The sequence below is a fragment of the Nicotiana attenuata genome, chromosome 6 (assembly GCF_001879085.1).
Source record: "Nicotiana attenuata strain UT chromosome 6, NIATTr2, whole genome shotgun sequence".
NCBI lineage: Eukaryota > Viridiplantae > Streptophyta > Magnoliopsida > Solanales > Solanaceae > Nicotiana > Nicotiana attenuata.
The window spans coordinates 93702562-93716951 of record NC_031994.1 but is presented as its reverse complement, the minus strand read 5'-3'; the positions used below and the strand labels follow the sequence as shown (position 1 = coordinate 93716951).

The 14390-nt window shown below is 36.4% G+C and overlaps 2 protein-coding genes across 2 annotated transcripts; both read right to left on the bottom strand.

Annotated features, from left to right (window-relative positions):
- On the bottom strand, positions 10219-11662 carry LOC109228382 (transcription factor UNE10-like). The gene is made up of 3 exons (XM_019393523.1): positions 11601-11662; positions 10971-11435; positions 10219-10434 (listed from the first exon to the last, which is right to left on the bottom strand). Exons 1-3 carry the CDS (start codon positions 11637-11639, stop codon positions 10309-10311), a joined length of 630 nt encoding a protein of 209 aa, XP_019249068.1. The 5' UTR covers positions 11640-11662; the 3' UTR covers positions 10219-10308.
- LOC109228113 (transcription factor PIF7-like) lies at positions 12911-14102 on the bottom strand. Its single transcript, XM_019393289.1, has 2 exons — positions 13948-14102; positions 12911-13433 (listed from the first exon to the last, which is right to left on the bottom strand). Exons 1-2 carry the CDS (start codon positions 14064-14066, stop codon positions 12911-12913), a joined length of 642 nt encoding a protein of 213 aa, XP_019248834.1. The 5' UTR covers positions 14067-14102.

Genomic DNA, 14390 nt, shown 5'->3' with positions numbered 1-14390 from the left:
AGTATTTGTCACCATAGCTTGCATGATTGTCGTGGACGACGGAGAGTAGCATGGATTTTCACACAGATTGATCCTTGATCGGCTCACGCTATGTGGTGTAAGTGGGGAGGATCCATCACTTGAAGCATCATCATCTTCCTTCATAGCAGAGTGCTTGGATCTGGAGAGGTCAAGCAGAGCAAGAGTTTTCTTGATCTTTTCAGCAACATCGTTTCCTCCTTCAGATGCGTTTGTGGAAGATCTTGCTCCTTTTGAGGATGAAGATCCGAAAACAGGGGTTGACGCGGACGACACTTGGGGTGCTTGTTGTCCTAAAGAGCTTGCTTTGCTCCTCGTAACTGGTCCGAAGCTTCCAAAGGTAGCATCGAGGATGCTTTCCACATCAGCATAGAACCTGGAGTTAGCAGCTTTGGTGGAAGTTGAAACGGAGTTGATTTTCTTTGAAGCCATTTCAATGTTCTTGAACTTTGGTGATTGAAAAGTTGAGATGAGAGGTAGAGATTGTCCCACTGGGCGTACCAGAATTTGTAAACAATAAATTTGCGTCGAGAAAATAAAAGAAAAATATTGTAACAATCGTAGTAGTTTATTTCGAATATTTGAGTGTTACAATCTCTATGAATCCTCTGATTCTTCTTTCCAATAGTAAATAAATTCAAGGGCCTTTGAGCTTGAGCTTGAATTTGTAATTGTCGCCACGAACGATGATCTTGTTCTTGAGCTTGAGCTTGAGCTTGAGCTTGGTTGCTTGAACTTGATCTTGATTTGTTCTTCGTTCTTGAGCTTGACCTTGATTTGTCCTTCGTTCTTGAGCTTGAACTTGATTTCTTGAACTTGAACTAGATTGCTTGAAGTTTGAAACTTGTAGAGAAATTTGCGGCGTTTGATCCACGAGCTCTCTCTTGCTTCTTGTTATAACTTCTGGTGTCTTTTCTGGGTTATGAAGACCCCTATTTATAGTTGTGGAAGGGAAGAGTTATGATAAGAACAAACTCTTTCCGACCAATCAAATTGAAGTGTGACATGACCGCATTTGATTGGCCAGAACATGTCACTTGTACACGTGGTGCGATTTCATTGGCCTTTTAGTGTGACTTGGCATGCCTTGTCATTTTGACATGTGGCATGATCCTATTGGCTCTTCCACTTGACTTGGCGCGCCACGTCATTTGACACGTGGCACCAAACCGGGCCTCTAGGAAGATGACATCTTGGGCTTAATGAAGTGGGCTCATCACTTTAGCCCAATTAAATGGGCTAGCCCAATGGATTAAGACTTCTTTATTTAATCCATATATATTGGACTTACATAATTAATTCAATTATATTAGCCCATATATTTATTTGGACCAATATATCTTGAATTTAAATTTAGTCCAAATAATTTCACGGATTTAATTTTAATAAAATTTACATGCCTACAGTATCAGAGCGAGGAATCCAAGGATTCTCGTCATTCTCTATCTAGCGATGTTACCCTCGTTTGATTTTGTTGAGTTTTTCGTCTTCGTCGGAGGTTTCTGATTTCGCCGGAAATTCATGATTTCTTCGATTTCCGTCGGAATTTTAGAAGTTTTGTGTGGTTTTCTTCTCCTATGCTGCCCGAGTCTTGTTTACGAGGATAAAGCTTTGGTGTTCACTCAGTTTCGTCGTCTCAATTTCACCGGAGCTAAACTCGATTTCTGCTGCATTTTTCTTATCAAGGCCTTTGCTTCTTCAGGTTGCGAAGAAGTCTGGTATATTCGTTCTCTGTTTAATTTGTTGCATGCGTAGTTGCGCATGTTGTTGTACTGTTGACAGTGTAGACTCTTTTGTTTTTGATAAATTCACTTGCTACCATGGTTAATTCTGTTCCAGAAACATCTTCGTCCTCTACGTATACTCCTGAGCCTTCTAGCCCGTTGTTTCTTCTTCCTTATGATGACCCTGGCATTTCCCTTGTTCCTGTGCCATTCTCGGAGACAGGTCTTGGAAGATGGAGACGTAGTATGATCGTGTCTTTATCTGCAAGAATAAATTGGGTTCATAGATGGGTCTTGTGCTAAACCTGCCGAGAATTCTGCTCAATATAGGCAGTTAGGGGTGTTCATAAAAACCCGAAAAATCGAACCAAACCAAACCGACCAAAAAAATTGATACTTTTTGGTTTGGTTTGGTTTTGGTTTTGAATTTTAAAAACCGATCAAATTTGGTTTGGTTATGGTTTTAATCAGAAAAAAATCGAAAAAACCCGAACCAAACCGACCATAGGAGTAGCTATTTCAAATTTATTATTACACCTATATATATATGTATATTTTTATACAAAGTTTCAAAAATTTTATGGTAAATGTTAATAGTTTGCACTTTTAGTATAGTTCTTTACCTTTACATTCTAATATGATTGGTAGTTTTCTTTTGTTAAGTGTAAGAATCCATGTCGTGTTAAAAATAATATATTTTTAATTGAGTCCTTAAATTGTTCATCACTATTTAATTCAATTATCATCAATATATCTTGGTAAATAATAGATTTCTCAAAGGGTAATTGATTTGATAGTGTTACGTTGAAATTGTGGTTGCCGGAATATGTGTTTGGTAGTGTTTGTCTTATATTTAAGAAAAAACCGACAAATAACCGAAAAAACCGAAAAACCGACAAAACCCGACATAAATCGAATGGAGAAAAACCGACTTAATTGGTTTGGTTTGGTTCTAATATTTGAAAAATCGACTTACTTGGTTTGGTTTCTTTTTAGGGAAAAACCGATCCAAACCGAACCATGAACACCCCTATAGGCAGTGGGATGGGTGCAATAACATGGTTATATCATGATTAACTAGCTCGTTATCACCGGATATAGGTGAGAGTGTGCAGTATTTTGAGACTGCTGAAAGTATCTGGTTGCAACTGAATAATAGATATGGGAGTGTTAATAGAATCAAAGTTTTTGAAATAAAGAGAGAACTTGCTTCTACTTTCCAAGGGACTCTCGACATTGCTTCATATTTCAACAAACTTAAAAAACTATGGGATGAATTGGGGATTATGTGCAGTAGTCATGCAAATTCATTCTTGTGTTTGTGCTGCTAAGAGGGGTCTCCAAAAGGAGAAGGAAGAGGATAAGGTCGATCAATTTCTCATGAGTCTCAATGAGGTTTACATAGGGGTTAGAAGCAACATTTTGATGATGCAGCCAGTTCCATCCCTTGATACTGTCTATAGCATCCTGTTACAAGATGAAAATTAGGGACAGGTTTTCCCCAACACTCAGTTCAGCTCAGAACTAGCTTCTTTTAATGCAAATTTCAATAAGCCTTCCCCTCAATTTCCACCTCAAAAGCAATATACACAAAAAGTCAATTTTGATCAAAATGGCCAGAAGGTGAAACTTGATCAAACTAAGGTTTCTCTGCCTTGAAAGTATTGTAAAAAACCTGGTCATACAATTGAAAAATATTACAAATTATATGGATTTCCTCCAAATTTCAAATTTACAAAGGGGCAGTCTAATAGATTTGGTACTGCTGCAAGTGTTGAGGGCCAGTCTCCTGGATCTCTGAACCTCTTTCATCATATTCTTCACCTAGGAAAGACTCTTTGGTGGAGCAGTACTCTCAGTTGATGAACCTGATCCAACAATCTACACTAGGTGAATCTAGTTCTCAGCCAATTCTCATGGGCTCTGCCAATTTTGCTGGTAGTAATTCTTCTTCGCCTGTGTGTTTGAATGGTAGTTCTACTGTGCGCATGTTAACTAGTGTAGCTGGAAGGGTTTGGAAAGTTGATTCTGGGGAAACTGACCATATGACTTCTAACAAAAATCTTCTCTTTAACATCACACCTCTTCCTGTCCCCTATCTAGTTTCTCTGCCTAATGGTTACAAGGTTAAGGTTACTTGCACAGGTTCTTTAACTTTGTTACCATTTTTTACCCTTCATCATGTCTTGTACATTCCTACTTTCCATTATAATTTGATTTCTGTGAGCAAATTGATTATCCAGATCAATTGTAATGTACTATTCACTTCCTTTTCATGTATATTTCCACAGGCACATTCTATGAAGAAGCTCTTGGAGCTTGGTAGAATGGACTAAGGACTATACAAGCTCTACCTTAATCATTTTGCTCCTTCTGAACTCTCTAATTCTGTTATCTCTGATATTGATAATTCTGTTTCTGCTTTTAATAATGTGGTACAAAGTGTTGTGTTTTCATTGCATGCAAATCAGCCAGTTATTAATTCAAATTTCTGTTGCTCCTTTATCATCTTGTACTGTTCAGCAAACTGTGAATAAAAATGATGTTCTTTGGCATCATAGATTAGGACATGTTCCTTTTGTGCAAATGAAAAATATAGCTTGGATTTCTAATGACCTGTCAGCCAAACAATCTTTTACATGTCCTATTTGTCTCTTGGCTAGACAACCTAGGTTACCTTTCCCAGATAGCTCTTCTCAGTCTACCTCTGTGTTCCAACTTATTCATGTTGATACTTGGGGACCTTACCACACTCAAACATATTATGGAGCTAAGTACTTTATTACCATAGTTGATGACTATAGCAGAGCAACACGGACACATTTATTGCACTCTAAAAGCTATGCATTTTCTGTGCTTAAAGCATTTATAACCATGGTGAAAACCCAATTTTAACTTTCTGTCCAAAAGATTAGAAGTGATAATGCTTTAGAGCTTGGATCTACTGCCTCAGCCACCCAATTTTTTTCTGATAATAGGATAATCCATCAAACCACTTGTCCACACACACCATAACAGAATGGTGTGGTTGAGAGAAAACATAGACACCTACTTGAAACTTCAAGAGCTTCGCTGTTTCAATCCAATCTTCCTATAAAATTTTGGGGAGATTGTGTATTGACAGCAACTTACCTTATTAATAGGTTTCCATCTTTAGTTTTATCCAAAAGAACCCCTTTTGAATTATTATATGGTTATCCTCCTTATTCTCATTTAAGGCCTTTTGGTTGTCTATGTTGTGCTACAGTCCCCAAGTGTCATAGGGATAAGTTTCACCCTAGAGCTTTTCCTTGTGTTGTTTATTGGGTATCCTTTTGCCAAAAAGAGGTACAAGTTATAAAATTTGCAAACTAAGTATGTTTTGTTTTCAAGAGATGTTGTGTTTCATGAATCTCTATTTTCTTATAAGATTCCCTCTCCTCCTCCTACTTCTTCTTCTCCTTCTCTTCCCTTGTTCTATGATACTTCTCCTGTTGTTCCTATCCCTCCTTCTGCTACCTCGTCACCTTCTGATGACACTATGCCTTCTTCTTCCTCAACCGATAATGTGTTACCCCCTCCTTCTAAGCTTAGGAAAAGCACCAGATCCTATCAACTTCCTTCTCATCTGCAAGACTATGTTGTTAACCTTCCTTCCTTCTATTTCTTGCTCCACCATTACCTCTATTTCCACTACATAACCTGTTCCAGTGGAGCCTTATTCATACACTCAGGCTGCTACCATTCCTGTTTGGCAAGAGGCAATGAGATAAGAATTTGCGGCTTTAGAAGAAAATCAAACTTAGAAAATTGTTGAGCTTCCTATTGGTAAAAAGCCCATAGGCAGTAAGTGGGTGTATAAAATAAAATATAAAGCTGATGGTAGTGTGAAAAGATATAAGGCAAGATTAGTGGTTCGAGGTGACACTCAAGTAGAGGGGATTGACTTTAATGAAACCTTTTCTCCTGTGGTTAAAATGTGTACTGTCAGATGTTTAGTTGATATTGCAGTTAAAAAACAGTGGCCTTTGTTTCAGTTAGATGTTAATAAAGCCTTTTTACATGGGATTTAGATGAAGAAGTTTATATGAAGCTCTCTCAGGGCCTTTTCTATTGATTCCTCCTCTTCTGGATCTACTACTTTAGTCTTCAAGCTGCAAAAATCTCTTTATGGACTAAGAGAGGCCTCTCGACAGTGGTATGCAAAGCTGTCTCAAGCCCTTTGTTCTAGGGGATACTCTCACTCTTTAAATGACTATTCTTTGTTTGTTAAGAGAACTGAGTCTTCTTCTGTTTTTCTAGCAGTTTATGTTGATGACATTATATTAACTGGGGATGATTTGTCTGAAATTTCTACCCTTAAGAGTTTTCTTGATGCTCAGTTCAAGATCAAAGACTTAGGTTTGCTTAACTATTTTTTGGGCATTGAAGTATTCTATCACAAGTCTGGGGTCCTTTTGCATCAAAAGAAGTTCATTTCTGATTTGCTTCTTGAGTTTAAATGCCTTGATGCTTCTGAAGTGGTCAGTCCTGTGGACATTGCTCACAAGTTGCATTCTGATGTTGGTGAGCTATTACCTAAGCCTGAATCTTATAGGAGTTTGGTTGGCAAGCTCAATTTTTTGACTCATACTCAGCCAGATTTATGTTTTGCAGTCCAGCATTTGAGTCAATTTTTAAAGACACCTCGGGTCCTACATATGGCTGCTGTTTTGCATGTTTTGAGATACTTAAAGGGGACTTCTAATTTTGGAGTGTTTCCAGTAATTCTCCTGATTTCTCTCTGCTTGCTAGTTGTGATAGTGACTGGGCTGCTTGTCATGAATCTAGACGCTCTGTCACTGGTTTTTGCATCGTTTGGGTGGTAGTCTCCTTAGTTGGAAATCTAAAAAGCAGAATATAGTCTCTTTGTCTTCAGCTGAAGCAGAATATAGGGCTATGAGTAAAGTAGTGGTTGAACCAGCCTGGTTGGTCCAGTTATTATCTTATTTGGGTCTTTCTATTGATGCTCCAATTCCTGTTTTGTGCTACAGCCAGGTTGCTCTTCACATAGCCAAGAATCCGGTGTTTCATGATCACACTAAACACATCGAAGTCGATTGTCATTTTATTCGCACCAAATTAGCTGATGGCCTCATCTCTTTATCTCATGTTCCTACTTCTTCTCAAACGGCTGACATTTTTACTAAGCCTTTGACAGGTTTGCAACATCACACTTTGACTGGCAAGTTGGGTGTGTGCCCACCCTCCAACTTGTGGGGGGGTGGGGGTGTTGGGATTATATGAAGGAAGCTGGGCTGCTGATGTTAGCCTTTTGTATTTGTGCCTAGCCCGATTTTTTTATTTATGAGTAGCTTAGTTAAAGAGGCCCAATGTATATATATAGGTAGAGAGACAGAATGTTCTGGACTTTTGGCATTTTGTTCGATTACAAAAATATGAGATATCTTCTCTCTAGTTTTCTTTGTTCTTTCAAGCCCTAGATACAATTCTGTCAATTTCTCTTTCAATTTTATATGTTAATATGGTATCAGAGCCAGACCTATCCCAATTATTGTTACCGATGTTAGGCCCTCATTTATGTTGTCCACGCTCCAGAGGCCTAGGCGTAGGGGGGGGGGGGGGTTGAGTTGTCCCACATCGGAGGGATTTGAGGTCCTTGGTCTCCTTATATGGCTTGAGCAATCCTCACCTCATAAGCTAGCTTTTGGGGTTGAGTTAGGCCTAGGTCCATTCTTTTCATAAGGAGCTCGAAGTTCAATCATGAAGTTGTTTGGAGAAGATTGGAGGTAGATTTGAGCTAATTTTCATATTGAAAAATTCAAGGTTTGAAGATGACTTCATCTGTGTATATTTTCCTGTATAACCCTTGTGTATCGGTTTATATTCCTATGTTTATTTCATGTATATTATGTATATCTGTGTATATTCATGAAAATGTGTGTGATATATATGGATATACATAATATACAACACGATATACACATATCACAGAAATATTTTTCACGTCCAGAATATAACTCCAAAGATAATAATGTAATTTAGGGGAAAAATTAGAAATAGCCAGATTTGCAACTGGTTATTGAAAAATAGCCACAGTTTCAAAAGTAATCAAAATTTAGCCACTTTTTCATGTATAGATAAAATCTGAATAAAAATACCCCTAAATCCGAATTTTTTTAGCATAATAGGATGGAGTTCGAATTTCTTACATATGAGATTCCAGCATAATAAGCTAGAAATTCATAATATGATGTAATTTTATACGCATGAGCTCCATAATTCAGCATATTATGCTTGAACTTTCCGTGTATTGTGGTTCCAATATAATATGCTAGAAGTTTATATGCAGAAACTCCATAATCCAGCATATTATGCTGGAACTTTAAGTGTTTCAGCAAAATAGTATTAATTATAAGTTTCAATGATGAAAAATAATATATTACATTTGGTGTAGGGTCTCAAGGAATATATTAAAGGTATTCAAGAAGCAATATCAGTCAGGAATATATCAAGGAAAAGAATCAATGATCAGCAACGCAAAAGGAAGAAGCAGCGGAGATCCGGCAAAAATAGTCAATCAGAGATTGACAGAAGCTAACAAGGAAAAGAATCAGCGATAAAAAGGGAAGAAACAGCGGAGATCTGGAAAAAATAATCAATCAGAGATTGACAGAAGCTATTACTGGAAGGCCCCAAATCAAAGGGAAATGCGATCACTAAAAATTAATGAAGCCAAAAATCAAGGGATCCAACGGATATGACTCAAGTAACACAGAGATAATGGAAAGCTCGTCAAGACCATAAATCAAGGAAGATCAACGGGAACTTGACTTTATTCTTGGAAAGAATAAATTTATGATTCCTTTCAAGGATCAACTCCCTTGGATTTGCAATCTCTCAAGATTCTTAAAGGCCTCATGGAAAGTATATATACAGATGTTCCGGACGTGAAAATGACATACTTTGAACGAACCATCTTCCCTCGTTTTGTTCTACTCCAAACAAGCATTGTAGTTCTTTTAGATCTACTATGTAATTAGTGAGAGAAGAAAAAGAGATAAACAGTGGTGAGGAATTGGATCAAGAAAAGAAAAGAGACATAGAGACTAAGCTGTTGGTGTAAAGCTACACCATTCATTCTGTACTCAAGAAATATCTATCACTGAAAGAGAATACCCTTGCAACCCAAGGGGACTGGAATAGGATTCATATTGAATCCGAACCAGTATAAAATTCTGGTGTCTTTATTTCCTGCATTAGATTTTTGCATTTACTATTATCCTATTCTTATTTCTAGTCGACTAATTGGTAAAGTAGTCAACTACTTATAATTTTTTTTTTAAATAAGCAATTCACCCCTCGCCCCTGCCCCCCCCCCCCTCCCCCCCTCTCCTCCTCCTTGTACTTTCAAATAGTAGCTATTTTTTAATTACTAGTCGACAACTGGCTAGCCCGTCAATACCCTAAGCTCATATTAACCTCATTGAGAATTCATATGTGAACTTCAATGCTAGCTTACGAGTGCCAAAACGTACTTGTCAAAGATTTGATACTATGTGGAAAAAATCTAAATACCTAACTCAAAATCTTAATAACAGAGTGAGCCAAGATCTTTGTAAACCCTCGGAACCCTTACTTAATCCGTGTGAATTAACAACAATATAACTCAACAACTTGGACTATCTATTAAAGGAAGCCAATAAGCGTGTACCAATGATATCATGCATCTTGGAAAAGTCTTAATTTGTGAAAGAGATTTTCCATCCAGTTAGTAATATGGGACATATAGAATGTCAAGAATGGCAAGGAAAACATTGTCCTTCCTTTTCAAGTATACAAATGACTCCAACCATTTCTGTTTGGTCCAGCCTATGACAAAGATGCAAATGGTCCAATGGAACCTCATCAAAGGACTTAAATTTCTTTAATGCATGGGGTACAAAACTTTAATTTGTTGCAATATTCAACTCTATCACCATCCGTCTGTCATTTCTAGAATTTTCTACATTTATATAGATACAAAGGTCTAAATCACACCCTTGAGCTGTGACACTTTCCTGGACGTTGTGTGACCATAGGATAAGAATACTATGTGCGTCGGGCTGCTTTTTTTTATAATATGAAAGTCATGTTATATATATATCAAGAGACTGCTTCATGTAGAACCCACATAAAATCTTTTCGAGATAATCTATTGGTCCTCGATTTTTTTTTCTTTTCCTTTTATATTCCCTTTCGTAGGAGGATGACCACTTCGCGAGTGGTGATGAAAAGTCAGAGTTGTGAATCTAATTCCATAATGTCGGAAGAAAAAAAAATCTTTCACAATGACATCCATCTTAATCTTATTTGAGTATTAATTAATTAGAGTTAATTACTTCAATTAAACAACAAAATTGACAAAGAATTTGTTTAAAACATTGATCGAGAAAACTTATTTTACAAGAAAAAAGAGCAAGAAGAAGTTCAATGCTAGGATGTTGCACAGTAAAACTTGGATAATACCTTAAAGTTTACGAGACTTGTGCACTTAAATGCATCAAATGCAGGAAACTAAGTAAGAAAAATGGGGTATATATTATGATCATTCCGTTTGCCTTTGGTTGAGGTTTCCCTGGTTCAAGTTCTTGTTTCTTGTCTGCATAGACTGATTATTCGCCTGTTGCATATACTGGGCTGCCAACTGGTTATTGAACTCCATGTTCATTGACTGTAGGAAAACCACCAAATAAAGAAACTCAAACTTACCAAAACGCAGAAATAATATATATCGGTTCAACATTAGCTTTCTATAGTCGACCTAAGACGGATGGATTTTGGCCAATGTGAAAATTTATCTTTAGTTTTTGATCTTTTAAGGAAATATTAAACATTTAAATAACAAACCAACTTTCTATTTAATTTCCAGTATATATATATATAAATGTTGAAATTTTTAAAAGTTATGAGGTGAAATATAACCTTGATCAAACACTAGCTACTTGAAAAAAGAAGTTAATTTAAATAACATCGTTGATTTGATGCAAAATAGGTATGTCAAGAGCGATTGTAACTACATATATCAGGTCATCTAAAAGATAACCAAAAACCTACAAGTAACCATTCATATAAAATGGGATTCATAATCTGAAAGCTAAGACAAATTACTTGCTACAGCTGATTAAAATACATTGATCGTGTAAATTGTTGTTACGTTACCGGTGTATAAGTACCGCAATTTGTCAAGAGCATAGGATTATTACTTACTTGCGCTAGAAATGCACTTCGGGGGTCGTTAAAAGGGAATGAATTGCTGACACTGGGGGCAACTGCAGCTCTGCTTGCACTCGCATCGCCATTAGCTTGTGGCGGAGTAGGAATGGTAGGGGCCATGGCGTAGGCCGGTGACATGAAGGGAGGACAGGAAGTAGCAATTGAGGTTGGATAAATGAAGGGAGCATTAAGGGACTGATGAGGAGTTGTTGCAGCAGCAGCAGCAGCTCGAGCTAAATTAGCTGTCATATTGTTAAGCATTCCTGATGTCATGTCAAGATTGACACCCGTGCCCATTCTTGCTAGCAAAGGCATCTGAATATGTGGTAATTGCATTCCTAGAGATAATTGCATCATCATTTGAGACTCCATGTTTCTTGCACTGCTTATTAACTGAATTTGTGCTTGAAGCTGCTTTAAGTACTTTATGACTTCGTCCAACATTGATGCTTTATCTGTCTGTATAATCCACAATAACCCTTAAGTTATTAGTTTAATTGTTATACACTAACAACATAAAATAATTAACTTTTAACAACTATCAGGTCACCAAAAAGATAATCACGCAATAATTGTCTTCATTTATCAGTGTGACATTACATATATATGTTGTAGCTAACTCACCTTACTTGCATTTGGCACCAACTTCTGCAGAGCTTTCATCTTTTCGTTGATTCTATCTCGGCGTCTCTAAACCCCAAGAAAAATGTGAATTAATTAGTACATCATATTATAACGCCTCTGCATAGTTAAATATTTTTGGTCCATATTATCCATCTTTTAAGATTTTTGTATACAACCTAAGAAAGATAATGATAACCTTAAGTATAAGAGTATTATTAATTTTGTCTAAAATTTGCTCTATTTCTATCTTAAACATCTGGCCTACTTAACATTTAACTAATTGGTGCAGTAAAAGTGAATTTGCAGAAAAAAGTAGTAGTATCCTTTTTTATTTTGTCCCTTAAATGTCAAATATTTTTTGATAAATTCAGTTTATATGGGACAGGAGATAGTACTGTTTCATTACCTTATTTTTCTGATATTATATTAAGGTATTCATCCCTATAATTAAGGTGCATTAAATNAGGTTTGTAAACTAAATAATGATGCAAACATGCTATTTTGATGAGATATATATATATATATATATATATATATATATATATATATATATATATATATATATATATATATATATATATTCTCGAGGTAGCTAGATATACCACTACAAAATATTCGAAAGTACTATAGTACAAGAAAAAAGGATAGTCGGTACACTAAGCTTCTGCTATGTGCGGGGTTCGGGGAAGGGCCGGACTACCGAGGTCTATATCATTATATCATGATACGGGCTACAAATATACATTTTTTAGTTACACGGATTACGTACAAAGAAATGGGGGTTCAAATTAGAAGGATCTAAACATTTTTTGTGTTGAGTGGGATATAAATTTGAAATATATATGTAGGAACCATGTGAAGAGTTATTTAACGTGCTATTACAATTCTTTATACTTAACCATATCTAAAGAATGTTTTATGTCATTCTTTTGGAATCATGCGAATGGAGTATATGTTTACTTGTATGTTTCAAAAAGGTTGTTAGTATTTTCTTATTGGTGTGTTCCAAAAAAGTTTACACCTTTCAATATTTCCTTAATAGGAAGCATTTTTAACCATACAAATGTTATTGTAGGTTTCATACCACAAGTTTCAAAAGTTTTACAGCCACACAAATGCAATGACTTATTTAAGACCACATATCTTAAAAGTTTACCTTCTTTATTAAAGTTTGTGCCAAGTCAAACAAAGACAGTTATTTTGAAACGGAGGGAGTAATAAGTTAAATCTACATTAATAATATAAAATATCTTTATATCCTTATATATAAAATTTAAATCCAAAATAAGAAAAGGAGATTATAATTAATCCTAGCTAGCACTACTAGTATAGTTGCACATATAGAAAATTACCAAGCCAGCAATATGACAGGCAGAATCCTCATTAAAAGTGGCTCTGGACTTAAAGCTGCGAGAAGACTCATCAAGGGAATGATAATTAGGCCATGTCATAACAGTGTCCCTAACACTTGCAGAAGCACTAGGTTCAGCATTCTGATGATCAAAAATATTCTTATGATATTCTCCTACTAATCTTCCACTAGTCCCATATAATTGGGGGTCAGAATCTGATCTCATCCTCTTTTTCACCACTCCACCTATCGTTTCTTGCTTCACAATATTCTCAGTATTGATGTTTGCCTTATTTTTGTCACTTCCCTTTAGATCAAGATTTTGCTTTTGACAATTAGTGGCTTGATGCACAACAGACTCTAATGTGTCACTGGCTCTTTCCCATGTGTGTTTTGTTTGCTCATTGGGGAGGTTGTTTCCAAGTCTGTGCATAGCTAGTTGCCCATTTTCCCATGTTAGCTCTGCAACTTCACATTTTGACCTGAAATTTTAAATGAATATGGAATCATTGGAGGGGAGCTTGGTGTAACCGGTAAAGTTGTTGTCATGTGACTAGAAGGTCACGGGTTTGAGCCGTGGAAACAGCCTCTTGCAGAAATGCAATGTAAGCTGCGTATGATAGACCCTTGTGGTCAGACCCTTCCCCGGATCCCGCGTATACCGGGAGCTTAGTACACCGGGTTGCGGAATCATTAGTAGGGTTATGATTTCTAGCAGCAGCACAAAAAAAAAAACTTCTGGTGTTCCTTATTTACTGAGCATGAAACTTGGATTATTTGAACAAAGAGAATAATCAGATAAGCAGAAAGCAATAAATTAAGTTTCAAGAATAATATTACTACTAGCTATGTTGCTCGTACTCTCCAAAGATGTTGACGGGTGCGTGTCAGATCCTTCAAAAATAGTGTATGTATTTTTGGAGGATCCAACACGTGTGCGACAATATTTTGGAGAGTCCGCACAGCATAGACTACAAGTAGTATAAGAGAACATACATGGGGACAAGATGATTCTGAGGTTGCTGGTTATGCACGTGTGGGTATCTGTTTTCCTCTTCTGGTAATTCTACTGTTTGTTCTTGTCTTTGTTGCCTATGATTCCAATTATGACTCATTGTAATGCCTTTGACAGAGTCTAACTCTTCTCAGTGCCAGACTGCCACTCCTAATAATGAATACATTGCCTTACTCTCTCTTTTATACTAAATGTACTTAATGTCATTCTGGTCCCCTTTAGGAGTTGTCATATTCAGCTGACTATATACTCTATACACACCAAGTATACTGTAGCAAGTAAAATCTGGATTTCCAAATGGATAAGATTTGGCTTCTTCTTCTATACTGTTCATATCTGTCAATCAGATATTCTATTTATTTTAAAAAGATTGACACTATTTCCTTATTAGTCTGTTTCAGAAAGATTGACATCTTTCAATATT